We start from the raw sequence: 23,264 nt of genomic DNA, 5'->3' as shown, positions 1-23,264 counted from the left end.
ACATGTGGCACCCGTCGTGTTGCTTATGTGATTACAAATCCGGTAAATAGTCTAATTCTGTAGGTCACATTCATGAAAGGGAAGGGGATTGTAGTTACGACGTAAGGAACATATCCGATATCATTTGTGAAACGGTTATTCCATAAAGGTCAACCAACTCGTGATGGCGTCCGTAAAATTTACGAAAGGATGATTTCAACTTCACCATTTGGAACTCTTGGTTTAATAGCTTCCTTGTGAGCAGTAACCCTCTATCAAGAAAATCATGATAGGAAATGCAAACACGGGAATATCGTATCAATTGGGAGATATACAACCCGTATGCAGGTGCTGCTGGAATGTTGCTACTTAGAAATGGAAAGTTCACAATTGGAAAGCTGAAATCATCTCTTTTGTCGTAAAGTTTTGTTTTCAACCGACCCTCATTGTCAATTTCTAGATGAAAGTCAAGATATGAAGCCGACTTAACTGTATCTGTAGTATCCTTTATCTCCAATTCGATGGGATAGATGCGTTCCACATAGTCACCAAATTTTGAATTGTTTAGTGAAAGAACGTCATCTATATAGCGGAAAGTAGAGTTAAAGGATATTGCTAACTTCTTATCTTTCTTCCTAAGAAGTTCCTGCATGAAGTCAGCCTCATAATAATAAAGAAACAAGTCGGCAAGTAGAGGGGCACAGTTTGTTCCCATTGGGATGCCGACAGTCTGTTGAAAAACACGTCCTCCGAACGTTACAAATATGTTGTCAATCAAGAAATCAAGCATCTTGATAATATCGGTTTCAGAGAATTTTTTGTTTGAATCAGAGTGATTCTTTACAAAGTATGATTTATCCCTCCCTAAGACAAGATACTTGTATCTACGTTGGCCATTCTTTTTTATGAAGCAAAGTAATACCAACTCTTTCAATTTGTCTTTTAGTTTGGAATGTGGAATACTTGTGTAAAGAGTAGAAAAGTCAAATGTTTTAATACTGTTACAAGATGAAAAAGAGTTAGATAGATTAAGATTGTAACACAGTGATGACTGCTGTACCCACATTTTGACTGTTTTATATATTATGTCTGTTTTGTTCACACATCGTTGTAAATATAACGGAATTTGATGAGACTGTCGTAAAGGTGAGAGGTTTAGTGCTATAATACAAGGTTCAATCCACCATTTTGTACATTTGAAAATGCCTGTACCAAGTCAGGAATATGACAGTTGTTGTCCATTCGTTTGATGTGTTTTGTCATTTGATTTTGCCATGTGATTAGGGATTTTCCGATTGAATTTTCCTATAAGTTCCGTATTTTTGTGATTTTACTTTTTCCCTAATCAAATGGCAAAATCAAAAGCTCACACACATCAAACGAATGGATAACAACTTTCATATTCCTGACTTGGTACAGGCATTTTCTTATGTTGAAAAATGGTGAATTGAACCTGGTTTTATAGCTAGCTAAACCTTTTACTTGTATGACAGTCGCATCAAATTCCAAAAACATGAAATGGTTGGAAATGTTCGTTATCACAGAAGCAATATGACGGGTGCCACATGTGGAGCAGGATCTGCTTACCCTTCCGGAGCACCTGAGATCACCCCTAGTTTTTGGTGGGGTTCGTGTTGTTTATTCTTTAGTTTTTTATGTTGTGTCATGTGTACTATTGTTTGTCTGTGTGTCTCTTTCATTTTTAGCCATGGCGTGGTCAGTTTATTTTCGATTTATGAGTTTGACTGTCCCTTCGGTATATTTCGTCCCTCTTCGGTAAACCTAGCATTAATAAATTTGGAAAATGTTATCATCACATGATCAAAATGTCTAAAGTGATTACCAGATGATTGATTAAATAAAAGATCAATGATGCATTTGATAGTGAGATGCATTTATCAATCATTAAGTTATTTACAAGCATGTGCCACTAATGTAATGTTATTAAGAACCATTTAAGTCTCAAAATTGAGACCATTTATGAAAATTCTTTAAGGAAGTTTCCGAATAATACTCAATTTCAATACTGAGGGTATGGTAGTGTTTGAATACACGTGAAGCTGTAAAACCAAATGATATGTAATAAAAATATCTACATCACGGGAGTCAAATCAATCGACAGTAAAATTTGGAAACGTTAGTTCAATAGAATTTAAATTACATTTGCACCCATTCGACTCTCCTGATATAATTGCGTACCCGTCCAACCCTGAAATGATTTACAATCAAAATCCACAAGCTAAATATTGGAGTTCATTTTGAATCTATATTAACTCATTACCAGAAGGAAATAATACTAGATATCAACAGGGCCTGAACTGGAAACGGTCTAGAAATATATTATTTTCATAGAACTGTCAATTCTGTCTACGGCTATTAATCGGTGAACATATGTCAATTGGTACAAAACTAATGTGGAAAAATACAAATGTTTTTCATTCGTTTGAGAAAAATCTGTTTGTTTATCGTGTAATGGTAATTATTTCAATATCTTTTAGAACGATTACACATCAACATATACTTCCAATAGACTGGCTCTGCAAAGCTGAACAACCGGGATAAAGGGTTAACATTCGGAGTGCCAATGAAAAAAGGAATATGTAAGATATGGACAGATATTCCTCGTAACAAAATTTGACTTATGAACCCCTGAAAAAATACTTTGCAACGGTTCTTTGACACGCAGAGAGCGCACCACTCATCTTACACGAGGCATCGGATTTAACATTAAGATTCTGACCGCAAATGCATGCGTTTTTATATATCTAGGACAAACAGACATTTATAATGGGTTTTATCGGATTGAAGAAGTTAAAGATACAAAGCCTCTATTACCGCAGTATATCAGTATAAAATCTTGAGAATGTCTAACAATAAAGGAGAACATTTTCTTGTCATCATAATTTAAAAAGCCAAAGGTCCCAAATTGTTCAAAGTTTAGTAACACTGCCAAAATGCCCGAATTGATTATTTTACAATCCTTAAAGGATAACTCAAGTTATCATCCAAAATCAACATCTCTCAACGAGGAATATATGCTTTTCTTTTATTATGGTTTAAAAAATAAAGTCGGGTATCAAGAAATCTAAACTGATATCTTAGTATTATCCATAGCCCTAATATACACCAAAAACTTTGCAACATTACTATTTAAAAAATTAGTTAAGCTAACCCTAGCTAACCTAGTATTGCTTTGTTTTAAATAACATTTCAAGAAATTTCATTTCATAAAAAAAAAAAATCCTTTAGTTCATGTTAAAAAAAACCATTGCGTATCTTGTGATAAATGAAATTGTTCAATATTATTTGCAAATTATTTTGATTTGTGTTAAAGAAATAATTCGTAAGCAAAACATACCAAGGTAAACTGCGGTGCAAAATAAAAAAATATGAAAAGCAACACGAGTTTCTATAGGAATATTGCTCACCTCATAACTACAATATATCCTGCATATAAAATAAGCATGATGAGAGATTCATACCACGTTACAATGCCATCTGAAACAACCTAAAATATAATAAACAAAACTAGTGTAACATATTGTGTGATATATTTTGCCGATATCTTGTGTCTTTTATATGCTCTTTGTACGGGGCGCCGAATGGGACTCTTGTGGTTTTGTACAAAATTCAATTCTGTTAGAACAAAATAATTTTTGTCTTACAAAACTATGTGATACAGACTTGTTTTATGAGAACTTCAATTTTGTGATGACAAGATTCATTTTTGTCATGACAAAATTAAATTTTGTCAAATAGGTATGTAAATATAAACTTATTTGCATACAAAATTGACTTTTGTGACACAAAATTAACTTTTGTGACAAAAATTAATTTTGTAATACAAAATTGATTTTTGTGTTAAAATTTCACTTCTGTTTAACAAAACTCAATTTTGTCTACACAATAATAACCACAAAATTCAGACAAAATATCACTTTTGTATGCAAATTAGTTCACAGAATCCAAACTAAACTAATTTGCTTACAAAATTGACTTTTGTCGCCCAATTTTCATATTAGGTAACAAAAGTTAAGTCTGTGTTACAAAAATGAATTTTGTCATGACAAAAGTAACTTTTGTCCACTGAAAGATTTTAACTTGTAGTATGCTACAAATTTTGTTAAACTGAACTCATTTTTGTTGAACAAAACTCACTTTTGCCCGTACAAAATTTAATTTCGAGTACAAAACCACAAGAGTCCTATTCGGCGCCCGTACTTTGTGTGTCATAGCATTTCATGTTTACATAAATTTTCGGTTGTTGTCACAGAAACTGAATAAGTCTCGTCGAAAAATTCTTTTCTTTCTCACTGCTTTTCGTCGACGTAACGAACATCAAAAGCCTGAAGCACATTCAAAATCAAGCAAGTTTCGCTAAAACGAATTTCAAACTTCAAGTCGATATTTAATGACTTAACATTTTGAAAATAAAAAACAACATGTTTCTTTACAAGATATAAAAAAAAATGTGATTTTGTAAGCATGTTTTATATCCTACAGACATACAGGCTGTTAATGTCCGCATCGAAATATGTCAAATAATAAATCTGACACTCATTATGAATATTCTATATTTTACAAAAGTTTTATTTAAAAAAAAAATACATTATATCAGTTCGTTTAAACTTGATAAAATTCATTCTTCGGAAGATAATGTAAAAGCTATATTGGTTAACCAATTGTCCATATTTGATTCTGTGTGGGATGTTTAAAACAAACCTTTTGATTTTGTGTGGGATGTCTGAAACATTCCTTTTTATTTTGTGTAGGATGTAGGAAACAAACCATTATTTTTACAGACTTAAAAGCCAATAAAATACACCGCGTCAAATTCAGTTGTTATGTTACAACGGTAGTCTGTTTAACTATTCAATATATTTTGGAAATTTATATTATCCGTTTTATGCATTACTTTGCTTATTCATTCTGTAGGTTTTGAGGTATCACAATAGCAATGGCTGAAATAGTTTAATAAATTGCAGTTTGGATCCTTCTCCCACAAACTGATTATCTGGTAATATATTTAAACAAATTGCTTCAGTGAAAGATTGTTAATATAAAGTGAGTGCAGCGAAATAAAAAAGAGATACTTATCATCTATCCTCAGTTCGATGATATGTTTGTCAAGAAATTCAAACACAATTAAAAAATATCCGAAAAGTTTTACTAAAGTAATATAATATAGAATTTTTCAAGTCAAAGTTAGCCCATTTTACACCAGTGACTTATATTACAGAAAGTTATTATTTTGTTTGAAACTCATGACAGACAATCACTAGTTGGAGTTGGATGGTAAGTATTGCTTTTTATTTCTCTGCAATCACTTCAAACTAGCAACCTTTCACTGAAGCAATTTGTTAAAATATTTTGCCAGTTAATCAGTTTGTGGGAGACGAAATCAAACTGCAATTTGTTAAACTGTTTGAGCAATTACTCAGTAACACATATCACATTCCCGACTTTGTACAAAATTAAAGCTTAACCTAAGGCAGATACATTCAACAAATATTACAAATTTTAGGTTTTTTGTTCTGTCTTAAAATTGTATAATTTTTTTTTTAGTTGTTTCATTCTCGGAGCCTGATATGTCATTATTGTTATTCGCTTATTTGTAGATTTCAGTTTTGAGTTTTAGCAATTCTACAACTTTATCTTAACATTAACCCCATTTCTAAATGTGGAAAGCCATTGTTGTGCAGTGATATCAAAACAACAACTTTAACAGAATGAATGAATCAGCAACATTTATAACGCAAAGTAACCAAGGGAAAACAAATCAATCTATTCATTTTACTAAATATCATAAGATAAACTTATCAAAGATATAAATGATAACATTTCGTGATCTGCATGACAGTAAAACATTAGGATAATTCATTTATATAGCATTAAAATGCTAGCATCAAATTAATCGTAGTGGTCTATGAAGCAGCAACAGAAAGTTAATAAGTAATTAAAAAAAACAACTGACAAACAAATAAATAAAAAGGGTTTCAAATAAAATCATATGTTTTGATGTTGTTATATGATACGTCTGAAACTCGACCATTTATTTTCTTCCCAGTCTTGTAAAACAAATAAATAGATATGAAATGTGATTTGTACATTACCATACTAACCTTTAATTGACTTACCAATATAAGAACAACGACAGACAATGAATAATAGAAAGAATCTCTACACATCATCCACCAAGACAGAGTAACTACCTATAGCAAAAATATTAAACATATATTGATAAAACAAGACAACATTTCTATTTATAGAGAAACAAATAACTTAAATTCATACATTGTCAACAGAATTCTGCAGTAACTACAGGTTCTACGATCAGAAAAAAGTCATTAAACTGTTTTTAATTTATGCTGCCTATGGTATTTTTGTTCTAATATAACTGGATATATTTACTTTTGTCTTCATAATCTTAACACTTGTATACCAGTTTTAATGTTTTCATATGACGGAGACCATTTCATTCTAAAACCATTAAAAGAAATAAATCAATTCATACTTAAATACTAAGTTGTAGCATTCCGTTTTATATTCGGTGTACACAAGTTATCATCATGAAAAGACACCAATATTTTGCTTCCTCTCCATTTCTACTGAATTGTTCATCAACGGCGTATTTGGTAGGAAACACATACAATTATCATAGATGTGTAACACTAGTTTGAGCTCAAGTTGTTATGTGAGTAAAACCTGCTTTTACAGACTACTTTTAGTAAATGATAATACTGAAACAATTGGTAGTCCTTCAACTTATAAGACATTCGAGATCTTGAATTCCTATGATAATTTGCTTGAATGAGGATTGCTGGTTACAATTTTCCAAAAAGTAAAGTAGACATAACTCCGAAAGTTTAACGGACGCCATTACGAGTTGGTGGAACGTTACAGAATATCTGTATCGAATATGACCACGAATATTTTCTGGTTGTCGAAACCACAAATCCGTCCCCTATTCCTTGATTATGACATCAAAGACAGAGACTTGTCGTCAGATTTTTACTCACACGAATACCAAGACAGATGCCATATGTGGAACAGAAACTGTTAGCATAATAGATCACCTGAGATCACCTCAGTTTTTTTTTGTGGGGGGGGGGGGTATCGATTGTGTAACGATATCGCCTCGTCTTAATTATAAGTTTTTGGTTGGGACTAGCTCAAGCAATAAAACACGTCTTACGTTCACGACATTTAATGAAACATGAAACATGAAAACTTAATTAAACGCCTATTTCTACATATACAATATGTATTCAATGGCGTTGTACATAAATGACATATAAAATACAAAAATACTATACAAAAATACAATATGTATGTACTATACCAAAAATTGAAAATATACACTGTGATACACAAGAAAAAAGTCAGAAAAGTTCAAAATAATTTTCGAAATACAATGTTTTCAACCGACATTTAAAAGTATCCAAAGATTCAGAGTTTCTTACATTTGTACCTAGTTCATTCCACAATTTTGGCCCAATAGTACTAAAGCTTCTATCTGAAAAAGTTTTCTTTTTGTTATATGGGACTGCATAACAACCAATAGATGACTCTGACGACCTTAATGAACGTTTCGACATTTGAGGATTTAACAAATTGATCAAATATTACGGTGCATTACCTACATGACAGTTGTACATATATGTTAAGATTTTGAATGTAATTCTGGCTTTGATCGGAAGCCAGTGTAAGTCAAACAATGCCTTCTTGGCACTATCATACTTAGAACGGTTTAACACAAGTTTGGCACACATATTCTGTATACGTTGCAATTTATATAAATCAGTTTGTGAAATTCCAAAAAGTATAACATTGCAATAATCTAAATGTGATATAACCAAAGATAAGACCAAAGTTTCAGTTGCTTCTTTCGATAGATAGGATCTTATGCACTTCAAAAAAAACAATTGGACATAGTTATATACATGTTTAAAAATGAAAAAAAATATATGTTTAATATGCGTCTGACTGGTGTAAACAGAAGTATGCTTCAAATGCTTTCGTTTTGCATTTAAAGGGCCTATTTATGAATATATAATACAGGTTCATTCTGAAATAATATTAAATTTACAAATAAATAATTAAAAATGTTTTTGTATATAAGGTATTCTGCCGAAATACCCGCATTGTTAGATGCCATTAAGGTGGTACCCAACACTTTCCCTAAAATTAATTTGGCTCGTTTAATTTTCATAAAATTTTGAAAAAAGTATTTACTTTGACCCTTTAACAAAAATATCAAAAAATCAAAACATTTGAACCAAGCGTTTTATCAGGAAAATTACACTGGTTACATAGCAGTTTGACAAACACTAACTTTGATCATTGAGACGCCTTACAATGCCTTCACAATGCAACGTAATTAAAACGTTTAGCTGATATTACAGAGTTATCTCCCTGTAGTGTTGGGTACCACCTCAAACTCTATTTAGTAGTAGTAAAGGATCTGTTATTAAAACTGTTACAATTGATGTCTTTGGTATATTCTTTCTTGTGAAGTTTGTGTCACAGTGAAAAGAGCATTACTAAACCAATTCTAAACTAAAATAATTTAGAGTCAAATGGTAGTGATCCAAACAGTAACTATTTTTTCTATAATGTATAGAAACAAGCTGACCACTGAGTTGTCTTGAAAGTCTCGTGGATGCAAACAACATTTATCACGGTCCAATTGATCACTCCACACCAATATTTAAAGAAAGACTTGTTTGTTGTTAAGGTAGTCAACAAGTTTGTGTTTTATTCAGTCCAAAGTGAAATGAAATCAATAATCTTTGAGTTATTAAAAAACCTAACTTTAAGCCCACTTGATTACGCAACATCAAAGGGTCATATCCATTTCATGTATTCCTTTTTTTCATATCGTCGCAAAATTTTTTCAATTGTCTTCATTTAAAAACTAGTCTCAAATTAAGACATTTGTACTACATTTTTCTTGAAATCTATTAAACTCGGTTTACTATTGGAAAGGGCATTGGATGTATCTGTTATATGTATTACAAGAAGACTTGTTAACATCATAATGCATATTGCTTAACATTAGCTATCTAAATTCGTGACGATTATTCTAGTGAGTTAAGGTTGACATTTTAAGATTAATTTTGTCAATCTGAAACCCCATACAAATTTCCAGGCTATAGTTTGGAACGACAGACGCGCGTTCAATATACATCAGACTCGACTTATCAGTGACGCTCTAATAAAACCAGTTGGAAGTTTAATCAAAAGTTGACGAGTTAAATAGCATTGAAAGTTGACATAAATGTGCGCAACACTTAATTAAGAGTCGATTCAGAACAAAATCTATATATTTCAAGGATGTTTTCAAATCTTTTTTTTTTGTATTTGAGATCTTGAATAACAAAATGTTTACAAAACTTGACTCTTGAAACTTGAAGCAAAATGGCATAAATAAACTCATCATAGATACCAGGACTAAATTTTGTATATACGCCAGACGCGCGTTTCGTCTACAAAAGACTCATCAGTGACGCTCGAATCCAAAAAAGTTAAAAAGGCCAAATAAATAAAGTACGAAGTTGAAAAGCATTGAGAACCCAAATTCCTAAAAGTTTTGTCAAATCCAGCTAAGGTAATCTATGCCTGAGGAAGAAAAGCCTTAGTATTTCAAAAATTCTAAATTTTGTAAACAGTTAATTTATAAATATAACCATATCAATGATAATTCATGTCAGCACAAAAAGTGTTGACTACTGGGCTGGTGATACCCTCGGGGAAATAAATCTCCACCAGCAGTGGCATAGACCCAGTGGTTGGAAATAAACTCATCATAGATACCAGGACAAAATTTTGTATATACGCCAGACGCGCGTTTCGTCTACAAAAGACTCATCAGTGACGCTCGAATCCAAAAAATTTAGAAAGGCCAAATAAATAAAGTACGAAGTTGAAAAGCATTGAGGACCAAAATTTCTAAAAGTTTTGCCAAATCCAGCTAAGGTAATCTATGCCTGAGGTAGAAAAGCCTTAGTATTTCAAAAATTCTAAATTTTGTAAACAGTTAATTTATAAATATAACCATATCAATGATAATTCATGTCAGCACAAAAAGTACTGACTACTGAGCTGGTGATTGCCAACTCATTATTATATAGGTCTGTAAGATATTGTCTCACTGGAAACTTTCCATATAATCAATGATAAAGTTTCTTAGCCGAAATATCGTTAATCCTGGACAATCAATTGGAAAATAACTTTATAATATCAATGCGTACATTCCCTTAAGCAGGCGATGCGGAAGCGATTCAAATTAATTATGATAGTCCATTAATGAAAATCTTCCACATCATGCACATATTCAAAAAAGATTAATGAGTTCAATTGATTAAAATATTTTAAATGACTTGGCGTTTATTGCTGCTGTTACTACAACACAGATTGAGCTACGCAAACACCATCAAACTTTGTGTCACCTCATGTGCTCTATAATGGTGAGTTGTTTTTTCATAATATGTGACACCGTTAAAATCTGGTAATAATATGTATTCGGTAATGTTACAATCGAGTGGAAGAGGACGGATACGTGGTTATGGAAAATTGGAATATATCGTCTGCGACCTAAGTATAATACAAGGGTCAACCAAATCATGATTGCATTCATAAAAACTTTCTCAGGATTTACTTCAACTTTGTCACCTTGAAACCCTTGTTGCAATAGTTTTTTTTTTCATGGAAATTATGATAGGAAATGTTACCCTGGAATATCGCATCAACCTGGAGATATGTAGCCTATATACAGGCCTGCTGGGATGTGAAAAAAGGGAAACACATTTACTCAAATGAATATTCAAAAAGGGGAACACATTTACTCAAATGAATATTCAAAAAGTGGAACACATTTACTCAAATGAATATTCAAAAAAGGGAACACATTTACTCAAATGAATATTCAAAAAGGGGAGTTTCATAAAACTAACAAAATCTGACGCTATCGATCAATAATGTTCACAATGGGGAAATTGAAATCATAATTAGAAACCTAGCATTTACAAAAGTTCTTGGCATTTCATTTGAAACGGTACACCAGAGTAATTACAGATTTGATGTTTATCCTTTTAAACCATGAACAAAAGAGTTACATTTTTATAACAGATTTTTTGTCATACTATTTTGCAAATCCATGGTTTGAGGAACGTGAATTATAAACACAAGTAATGTACTAATATAAGTGCCGTACAAAATGCTTTTCAACTGACTGCAATCGCACGAACAAAGCACAAACAGCGTACAGCCATGTATTTTGACCGAAAGCAACTTGACAAAATGGTTAATGTCTAGATTGGCATTATGCGAGATCTATGATATAGAGTTATGTCACTGGTACTGAGAAACAATTCACCTGACTTAAGTAGTAATTGAATAGGGAATACAAAGTTTAGCAAAGTGTCATAATGAGAACAAATTATCGGCTTTCATAACGACTTAAAAATAGCTTTAGGTGGGTATGTTACAAAAATAACTTCTTAACAATTGACAAACGGGTATTTGATATTACAGAGCCAATAACACTTAACGAATGTCAATAAAAAGTATATTCCAAAAGTTCATATAGTAGGCGTTTACATAGTTTTAATATAGAAACTTAATAAATTGATATATTATTTGACTATCAATTTTTTTTTAAATATTTTCGTTACCGTTATTATTAAAATACACTTTATTTTTAAAATGATAGTAAAAAATGCACTATTTACATGTGAACAGAGTTAAACAGCGTAATAAAGGAAGATTTCAATATTTAAATTAAACAGTATCGAAAAAACTCCGAAGATTCCTTTAGAAAGATTTACAAATGTCTGAATAAAATCAGATATATGATTAATGCCAATAATGCATTAACGAACTTCTTACAAGTTTCCGTAATAATTTATACTAATATTATTGGTATCCTTCTTACACTGGAGATTTCCTATTTACAGTGGCAGTGACAACTAAGTTCTACTTCATCTATGTCATTAAGGAAAATATTACCTTGTTGTTATGACTATTTATTAAGAAGATTAGAGGAAATGGAATGAGATCGAAGTTGACGGATGGCGATAGAATAGAACATAACCACTTTCCAATGATATATATTTCTGAAGGAGCCGTCAATGCAACCGCAACCCAGCAAAACATCTAAACAGCAGAGGAGAATAGAAGTCAAGTTACGGCATTAGACAATTGAGAAGCGTCCATATTGTTTGTCAAACTCTTGAGTAATTATGAATAAATTAAGACAGAACTAAATATTTGACACTCGTGTTTCTGTACATACAACAAATTAATAAACATTTGGCCAGGTTAACATTTGTGTGTGCTTAACTTTCTAGTTTCATGCAATCAGTTGACTTAGAATGAAACTTAAACAAAACAACAACCTATTATGCTATCATATCAGTATAACGGAAGAAACATTTCACAACAAAATTAAACACAAATACCATATCTCACACAATGCTCTTAGTTATTGAAAACAAGCTTTAAGCATTTTTATGTTGATTATGAAAATAAAAATAATCCAGTTTTAAAGGTCAGTTTGTACGTTCTGTATTTTTGTCTGTTTTATAATGACACAAAATCTAAGCCGATTGTTTACAATTTCTAAAACTTTCTGAAACCATGCTTAAACAGCTTAATAGTCTTCATTGTAATGTCAATTAGCTAAAAAGTCTCCCTTGCATTAAATCTGAACTCAAGACTTTCAATCTTATTCAGTATTTTTTGTCATTTGTTATAGATAGATATAGGAAGATGTGGTATGAGTGCCAATGACACAACTCTCCAGCCAAGTAACAATTTATAAAAGTAAACCATTATAGGTCAAAGTACGGCCTCCAACACGGACCATTGGGTCACACCGAACAGCACACTATAAAGGGCCCTACAAATTACTAGTGTAAAACCATTTAAACGAAAAAAAACAGCAGTCTAATCTATATAAAAACGAGAAACGAAAAACACTTTTGAACAACATAAAAAGACGACAACCACCGAGCAACAGATTCCTGCTTAGCTGTGTTGATCAACAACCGTTCCATATTGAAAATAAGAAAGGAAAAAGATGACGGAGTAAACAATCGAATACTTCAGGCGAAGAAATATTTCAACAAGTGTTTCAATAAAATTAACGGTACCAAATTTCTTGCACCAGATGCGCATTTCAACAATACATGTCTCTTCAGTGATGCTCGTGGCCAAAAATATTTGAAATCCAAAGCTTATATAAAAGATGAAGAGCTATAATCCAAAAGGTCCAAAAGGTATAGCCAAATCAGTGAAAGGAATCAGAGCTTTGCATGAGGGAAATACATTCCTTAATTTATAATAATTTCTATCATTTTGTAACAGTAAATTTTAATAACACAAAAAAATCTGTATTTTCATGCCAGTACCGAAGTACTGGCTACTGGGGTGGTGATACCCTCGGGGACTAATAGTCCACCAGCAGAGGCATCGATCCAGTGGTAGTAATAAAATTAACGGTACCAATTTTCTTGCACCAGATGCGATTCATAGTAACCAGACAAATACATATCATCAAAATACCAAATCAAATTAAGGAATGAGAAGCAAGAACCCAAAAAATTCCAAATTAACGCCGGTACTTCGGAAAAATTATCCTTTTTAGGGGGCAAGAAGAGATATTTTTGTATTAATCCTGTTCAAATCCATTGTTTGATCATAATAAGGGACTGAGTAAACTATGTAGGATTTAATGATAAAACTGTTGTAAAGGAAACTAATGTGCGATGTACTTTTTGACAGAAATTACTCTTTGGTTAATGATTTTTATTTGATTCATGAGAACTGTTAGAATGTGATTCGATTTTCCTCTGAACCATTAGCCATATATTGCTTTAAACAAGACGTCGATTTTTAATATCAATTACATAGAAAGGTTGCAATATTGCAGGATAGATTATATAACGATATCAGCTTTGGTAATTTGGCACAAAATCAGTCACGTGCGAGTTTCAATATGGCATCCCCTAATGACATATACTAGAATCGTATTACATTTTTCATTAATATTTTTACTCTTACTCTCTAATACTCGTCAGAGTGGTCGTTTACACTTAGACAATGGAATTCTAAATCGGGTTTTGACATTTACTCAGGGCCTTTTTATAATGAGAATCTCCGCCTTCGTTATGTAACATCTATTTGATTTGACCTTATTGTTTCGCATCACGGTGAGAAGCAATCAGTTTCATACGATCCTGAAATGATTACGTTACAAATATAATTTATCATTGGTTGCCTTATGATGTGGGAACGATTCTATTAGATAGAATGATATATCGAATTGGGAACATGTCTCAGACAGCAGAAAAGAGAGGCAAAAGATACCAAAGGAACATTCAAATACATAAGTCAAAAATAAACTGACAACGTAATGTCAAAAATAGAGAAAAAGACCAACAGACAACCAACAGTTCACAAAACCTACCATAACACACTATAGAGTGAGCAACTCCATCAAACACCGAGGCAGATCATAGGTGCTTCAGAAGAGAAAGCAGATACTATATGTTTATCATGTAAGTACAAACCAGGTGATAAGTCTAATTCGGTAGTTACATTCGTGGAAAAGAGGACGGGATTATATATATAGTTACGATAATTGAAACATATCCGTCAATATCTGTGAAACAGATATTCCATAACGATCAAATCATTATGGGGTCTGTTAAATAACAAAGAGATCATTTCAACTTTACCACTTCGAACTTTTGGTCTAATAGCTTCCTTCTGAGCAGCAATCCTATATCAAGGAAATCATGATAGAAACTATAAGCCCTGCCATTTTGTATCAACTTGGAGATAAATACTCCGTATGCAAGCGCTGCTGGAATGTTGCAACATAAAAATGAAGGTTCACAATTGGGTAGCTGAATCATCTCTTTTGTCGTGAAGTTTTGTTTTGACCGACTTTCACTAGACTTGGATTATTTAGTGAGAGAACATCATCTATATAGCAGAAAGTAAAGTTAACAAATACTGCTAACTTCATTTCTTTCGTCCTAAGAAGTTCCTGTATGGAGTCAGTTTTATAGGAATAAAGGAACCAGCCTTCAAGAGGAGAAAGCAATCAAGCATCTTGGTAATGCGAGTTTCAAACAATTTTTTGTTTGAATAAGAGATCTTTTTACAAAAAAAGATTTGTTCCTCTCTACGAACAGATACTTTTGTTTATAACGTTGGTCATTCTTTTTCTATAAAAGTTCCTTTGTGACATTCAAGTTCATAAAACATAAATAAACTGGCTACAAAAGTGTCTTTTACACAAGGCAGTATTTGGTACAACTTTCAGGAATGATTATACTTAAACCTCTTTAACATCGTATTTGATTTGACCTTAAAACTATTTTTGATTGGGATGCCACTGAGCATCCCGCAGACACGCGTCTGGCGTATCAAATTATAACCCTGGTATCTTTGGTGAGTATTTTCATTGATCGAAATTTTATGACGTTCTTTTGTGCTTTTTTGTTTATTGCTACGTAACCGAAAAGCGATCATGTCTGCTGTTGTTAAAAATTACCACAAGTTTTTTATCATTTAGAATTAAACATAAAGTATGTTTAATTTACCGTCTAAATACAATTGAGCAACTTTCAATATACCATAGCTATAGCTATATTTACCTGTCCAGCAAGTATTCCGCAAATTCCAATGACAAACAAAATATTGAACACAGCTGATCCTACAATTGTCCCTACGCCAACATCCCCTTTAGTTATAAAAACACCTGGAAAAAATTAAAACATTCAGCTTTAAACATTCTCTTTTATCAACCTCTTTTAATTGAATATATTTTCATTACATATTGTTCAAAATAAGACAGCTCGGACTGAAAGATTCGATAACAAAGTTAGCATGTTCGGTTGAATACTATTGTAAACATTCTTAAATTGTCTCTTTCTCATATATATTTTGACTTTGAAAAATATTAAAAAAACAATTTTCATATTATTCAAAGATATAGCTATATGATTTTTTTTCAACATACAAGTCTTTATGAAAGGAAAAGAAACAACAGTGGTGTGTTTTTTCAACGTCACTACAAACAAAACGTGCAAACACCTAGCATCTATGCTATTTGAAACTATTAGGGAATGTGTGTATAATTTTTGTTTTGAATGAATTAGTTTTGACTGATTCAAAAGCTAGTTGTCAATAATGTTTGTAGTTTTAAACAATTTGTCGTTAAACTATGATTCAAAAATCAAACTTCACATTGGTATTTTAAGTATATATTATCAATATGTATAAGACTGTATCCGTCAAATATAATCGACAGGTTGTACGATGCCATAAAGAAATGAGTTTAAGTTAATTGCAATATTGATATAATTGAATTGAGTAATTGTGGGCTTCTAATTTTACCTTTTTGATAATATTTTGGGTGAATTTATCTGTTAAAGTATTTTTAACCTAGTTGTCCACTTGAACAATTCATTTTCGGCCAAGTATAAATACCCTGTATAGCTTTGCAGATTTTAATTAATTTTCTTACACCATCATTTTTGCTTCATAAGATATTTGGAAAATGTTTGATGTTTAAAATAATAACTCAATTTACTGACTACCAATAAGACAAAACTGTAACTAGTACCAAATTATATGAACGAATAACATTAACGGTACCGATTTTCCTGCACCATAATACATGTCTCTTCAGTGATGCTCGTGGCCAAAATATTTGAAATCCAAAGCTTATATAAAAGATGAAGAGCTTTAATCCAAAAGGTCCAAAAAGTATAGCCAAATCCGCGAAAGGAATCAGAGCTATGTATGAGGGAGATGCATTCCTTAATTTATAATAATTTCTAACATTTTGTAACAGCAAAGGAGAAGGTCCGGTAAGGGCCGATTTTGGCCTCAAATTTCAGGTTCATCTAACGAAAGTTTTTGGACACTTTTTAAACACTGAAGTGTCTATTTCAATTGATTCGATTAGTTTATGTGAAAGATTTTAATTGATTTAGTCATTCAAACGCTCTGATTCAAGCTTAAATATGAAAAATCTATCAAATATGCCAAAAAACGTCACTTTTCAGATGGTTTTTGTCAAAAATGAAAGTGGCCGCATCCGTGTTCATCCTCATCCTTTATATATGTTTTGTATTATCATCAAATACAACTTACATTTCAATATTATGAATGAACACGAATGCAGCCACTTTCATTTTAGACGGAAACCGTCTAAAAAATAACCAAAATGCTAAAATTTTGAAGATTTCAGTAATTTAGCATGACTTAATGATGCTAGAACGCGATATTTTTTAATTGTATTGTCAAAAACAGCTCATATTTATGAAGCAGAAGCATTTTACTTTCCAAAATATAGCTTAAAGATTACATTTTCACAATTTTCTAAAACGGCTATATTTTTGTGCCAAAAAGGGGTCTTACTGAACCTACTCCTTTTAATAACACAAAAAATCCGTATTTTCATGCCAGTACCGCAACTGTACAAATTTCTAAAATAACTTACCTATAATAGCGGTAAATAGTTCTGGTGCTGAACTACCAGCAGCCATAAAAGTTGCCCCAGCGACATCTTCACTAAAACCAAGTTTCTACAACGATACATAGGATCATTTTAAGTTAATGTGATAAAAAAAAGTGCTACAGGGTATACGCTTGTAGACATCAGCCCAACAACACAACAAATACAAAACACGTAACTTACTATCATAGAAAAGTACCTGCTATGCCTATAAACACATGGATGTGTTAAAATTTTGTTTTAATACTAAATCTTCCCCATTTTAATCTCTATCAATGGAACAACAAAAGATACATAAAAAAAACGTAACATTAAACATATCTTTAAGTTTTCAAAAACAATTCTATATCTCCCTTCTTTTTTCTACATTTTTGGGCTGAACTAAGAGACTGCTATTTTGTTGCATGAATTAAATGCCAATCGTATCAACAATTTCCTTTAAATCGTAAATAAGTATAACATAACTTTTATTATACCGATTTGGTATTCTGTAGAACATATGACATTAATTGATTTTGCTATTCCTTTTATGTCTTTTTCGATCATTTAGCTCATCTGGTTTGCAAGTTGTTATGAAATCGGCAGCAAAATATCCGCGCGAAAGAACCATTGCTAGGGAGAATATACATATGGACAATAAAAAGCATATGTTGAAGTAATAATGACGACGCCATGTACAAATAAAATAGATGATCCTACAAACAACAGTCTATTTACAAAACACAGAAAAGTAGGGAGGAGCAAAACGAACCACACTAAATACTGGCGACAAACTCAGGTGCTCCAGAAGAATCAATAGTTTATTTAATATAATCAGACTTTCGAGCAGATTTCTCGGGACGATACTGGTGTGATTTTAAAAAGACATAGAACCTACACGATGTATTTTGTAATGTGCCATATTTCAAGTATAAATAGGAATAAGTGTAAAGATGAATTTCTAAAACGCGTCATTGATAGTTTATAATGATGTTGCCACAGTAATAAGTAATTATTTATACTTAACGCGTCATTTTATTTCTATAGGTCTAGACTGTTTATCTAGAACTATAAAATCGTCTATAGCTAGCAATAAAGATCTATTTTCTGTTAAAAGAAAGGATTACATAAAATGCAAGAGGGTTGATAAACTACACTTCTTACATTTCTAATGAAAGGAAATCGTTAAATGGCTAAATCAAGATAAAATATAATATATTCATCTTAATAGCGGCTAGGGAAAGTAAGATTGGAACTAGCAACTTAACTGATTACAATTGTCAAACACGTCGAAGACTAAAACATAATTATAGTAGTAGAGTTTGATTTATTCAATCTGCGAAATCGTCTGTATTATATTTGAAGTCATTGTAATTTGTTTCACAGTGTTTGATTCACCTACAACATGTCTGTTTTTGTCGTACTTTCGATTTATGTATACCACTGTTGTCTTGAGTTTTCTTTGTTATTTAAAAATATCCTGTCACTGATTAATTCAATGGTGTGTCTGCCATTTATATAAGTCAATAGAGTATTTCATATTATGTATTATTTTTATTCTGGATCCTTTGAATAAATGAAAATTTTGGATGGATATTTATTCGTGCAGGGCTGACTGACAACTGATAATTTTGTGATCTAAAACATTGAAAAAAATACAAATTCATTGATTTTTAAACTTTATTACTTCATCGCCATTATGTTTTCACGTTAGCATAAGATCATCTAGAACAGTATGTACAATAAACAGAATATGAATTGAAATAATATTACGTAATAAAGTAATTTAAATTTTAGCACGCAACACACTAACATGACAATCATTGCAATGAACAGTGTGCGTTTGAGATATCTTTGTAAGACAACTTAAATGGACTTATAGATTAATGCAATTAATGTTTTTTGAAGTATCAAAGTAACATGCTATAAGCTTGCTCAAATATAAATATACAGATATATTGAAAACATAAAGTCAATCCAATGACAAGATGATAACACAAGGAATGCACCTTTTTCTTCAAGACGTCATTTCAGAATTAAGACCAGAATAGGTTAAAACTTGTATCACGGGCGTAGACAGTTTATGGGGATATCATACAATTTACAAAAATGCAGATGACCATTTATGATTGAAACAATGTGTGGTCCTGGTATTACAAAACATTTAATTGGCCCTTAACAGATCCTTGTAATTTTCTAGATTAGAGTTATTCATGGTTAGGTTGTGGTTTCATCCAGGCAATGGTTAAGTTTTAGGCTTAAAGTTATTGTAAGGGTCGATTTTGGGTTTGGGTTCCCAAAGATATTTAAAACGCAAAGTTTTCATTAAATGGTTGTCATGTAAATGTATTGCGCACACTTCAAAGTCCAAATGTCTTTGTAGTTTTGAAGTAATTGTAGTCATACTGCTGCAGATACAAGTTACACAAAGGTTTATTGATATAAAGTTATTTTTTTTTACAATTCAACTTTGTTAAGGCTTGGTTTTTATTCTGATTTTTTTTTATATTTTGGTTATCGAACATTCAGATAAAATATATCTGTTCTAAATTGATAACAGAGGAAGGTTTAGTCCTGGATTCCACTAATTGAGTTTTAAAAATATGATAAATGAATAGAATGTTTACAAGTATTACACCAATCATTGTCATACCTAAAATAAAAATAGAATATATGTATAGGGAGATGTGGTATGAGTGCCAATGAAACAAGAATCCATCTAAATATCAATTTATAAAAGTAAACCATTATAGGTCAAGGTACGGCCTTCAACACAGAGCCTTGGCTCACACCGAACAACAAGCTATAAAGGGCTCCAAAATTATAAGTCTAAAACCATTCAAACGGGAAAACCAACGGTCTAATCTATATAAAAAACGGGAAACGAGAAACATATATAAACTACATAAAAAACGACAACTACTGTGCATCAGATTCCTGACTTAGGACAGGTGCAAACATTTGCAGCCGGATTAAACGTTTTAATGGTACCAAACCTTCTCCCGTTTACTGAGACAATAGTATAACATATGTTCTTATTCTACAAGACAATTCTCGTTTGTTAGATCTGTGTTAATTCTTGAAAAAAAATCAAAGACACTTACTTGACATATCCTGTCCAATGAAGTTACAAAATAGTCATCGCAGACGACAGCTAAGGCAGCGAACATATAAATAACAACCATCACATGTACAATTAAGGCGCCATGTTCTCTCTGTGTGTTGGTAAAGGCATCTGGTGGAAACTCATGAAATGCTGTAATGGAGTTTCCACAATATATTGTGCAGTTACTTAGTATAAAATATATGCAGTAGACGATAAATGAACGACAGACCTACGGTTATTTTTTCTTACAATATCTGTTCCGAGTGTATCAGTATAGGTATTCTGTTGGGTTTTTTTTCCATTGATTTCAGTTGTTTTATTTGAAAATGATTTTAATTTTAGGAACAGGGATTTTATACTTTTTCATAAATAACAAACATTTGGTGGAACGGCAAATTGCTTTTCTGTCTCAAAAACGTTAATGCACTATTAAATATACGAAATATAAAAGCATATAATGCTATATTAATGACAATACTATAAGGTTGTAACTGTTATCGGATTTTTACATCACATGTCCCGTTTTAGCTTTAATAAAGCCACGTTGGGTACGAGGTGAGTGATTTGTATTATTACAGCATCAGCTGAATCAGCCGTTATGAATAAGCCATTTACAAATTAACTCTAGAGTAGGCAGCATTAATACGATAGGATTCAAAGCTAATCTACTTACAGTTCATGGAAGCATCGACTTAGATTAATAGTCATTGCTATAAACTGACACATTTATCAATGCAATATTATTTTTATTTTAATATTTTGCATCCAAACAATAAAGATAGAACATTAACACCATTTTAGGTCAACAACATTTTAATCGGTTTTAAAACATTGAATTCAGACAACATACCAATAATTTTCTTGTTCTATTTTTAGTTCTTTACAATGTGTACTTTTTGTGCTTACGTGTGCTCCGATGGAATGGTTGATATTGTTTTTCTAGCTATTCGACATGGGTACGATAATAAACTATTAGAAACAATATTACTCTTCATAAATGACTGGTTGTTTGAAATAATTACACAAATTTCCAGGGGAACAGTTCAACAAAAACAACAGAGACAATTCTCCAAGAGAACATTTAAGCCTACTTCATTGTTGATATCAAAGTGTTATTCAAAATGATTGTCTTGTCAAACCTGTTGATTTTTCAAAAACTTGGTTTCTACCATATCGAACTTGATTTTCTTTCATTTAATGGTTCGATAATTTCGACTATCTGCTATGATATTAAACCTTATCTTTTATTTATCGAATTTGCATGTGAGCAAAGAATGTAAATAGTATAGAAGGAATTATTAACCTTGATGGAGCACAGCAGTTCGTCATAGTTTTTGATGACGTTTGTACTTCTCTGTGTAGTGATATGTTGAAAAATGTTTATGTTTCGTTCTCTTATTTTTCTCTTATTGTCATGGCGTTCTTATTTTATTGTGAAATTAAGGTTTTCTCTTGAAATCTTCTTACTTTTTCCATCAAATATGGAAAGATAAATTATGTTAAGCGGGACATGACTCTAAAGAGTAAATAGTTATCAAAGGTATCAGGATTATAATTCAGTACGCCAGACGCGCGTTTCGTCTACATAAGACTCATAAAGGCAACAGTAGTATACCGCTGTTCAAACTCATAAATCCATGGACAAAAAACAAAATCGGGGTAACGAACTAAAACTGAGGGAAACGCATAAATATAAGAGGAGAACATTGACACAACACTACAAAGTAACTAACACACACAGAAACGGACCAAGCATCAGACAAAATCCCACGAGAATAACAAATATAACATAAAAACCAAATACATGAATTTGGGATAGACAAGTACCGTGACACGTCTTATCGCAATGTCAATTTACACTCAAAAATATCAGTGACGCTCATATCATAATATTTATAAAGCCAAAGAAGTACAAACTTGAAGAGCATTGAGGATTCAAAATTCCAAAAAGTTGTGCCAAATACGTAAACTATTTTAAAAACTCATGTACAAGGTATTAAACGAATTAAGAACATGTCGGCTAGATGAGTATTAAAGTCGATTCAAAATGAATGCTGCATTAATGTTCATAGAGCTGTCTTTTTTATAAATTATTCTTCACACGATCTAAATTATGATTTAAAAGTTATGTTTTCAGTTAATGAATTAACGTTCAATAAATTACATGATCCAATAACTTAACGATTTTGAAGAGAGGTAAATGGAGAAAGTTTTCTAACCACTGTAGTTAACAGCATGATAATATATATGAATGAAAAATTTACAAGGGTGTATTCAGGAAGTCAAGACATTGAAATGATGAGACTCGCAGCGGAATTGATTGGAACAGAATGGGATGAGTTTAGGTTTTGTTCTGATTATCGTTTTACAAATCATTAGGGGGGAATTGTCACTAGGTGTGCAACGGGAAAGTGACAATTCCCCCTTATTTCACTTTTGCACTTGCTGAAATGATTTCCTCATCGGTATTAGAACTTCAGATGATGCCAAACGGTCAATAATCAGTACACACATTTTATAGAAATGCGTAGAATCAATGGAACAGCAAATGAATTTTTGTAATAAGTACACAATATCTTTCACTTACAAAATATACAGCATGTCTTTTGTGATCATAAGAAAGCTCCCTTTACAAGATTTAACATTCAGTGTTTTTAATATACA

General features: G+C 31.8%; 1 protein-coding gene across 3 annotated transcripts in view; it reads right to left on the bottom strand.

Annotated features, from left to right (window-relative positions):
- Positions 1–23,264, bottom strand: part of LOC139517341 (sodium/potassium/calcium exchanger 4-like) — a 76,208-nt gene that overhangs the window by 17,251 nt on the left and 35,693 nt on the right. For all 3 annotated transcript variants that reach the window (XM_071308278.1, XM_071308277.1, XM_071308276.1), the window contains 5 exons: positions 20,599–20,750; positions 17,501–17,585; positions 15,648–15,751; positions 6,117–6,191; positions 3,408–3,487 (listed from right to left, as the gene is read on the bottom strand). In XM_071308278.1, coding sequence (XP_071164379.1) covers positions 3,408–3,487; positions 6,117–6,191; positions 15,648–15,751; positions 17,501–17,585; positions 20,599–20,750 — 496 coding nt within the window. The remainder of the gene's footprint in view (positions 1–3,407; positions 3,488–6,116; positions 6,192–15,647; positions 15,752–17,500; positions 17,586–20,598; positions 20,751–23,264) is intronic.

This window comes from Mytilus edulis, chromosome 3 (genome assembly GCF_963676685.1).
Source record: "Mytilus edulis chromosome 3, xbMytEdul2.2, whole genome shotgun sequence".
In the NCBI taxonomy this organism is placed as follows: domain Eukaryota; kingdom Metazoa; phylum Mollusca; class Bivalvia; order Mytilida; family Mytilidae; genus Mytilus; species Mytilus edulis.
This window is presented reverse-complemented; position numbering and strand designations above follow the sequence as displayed.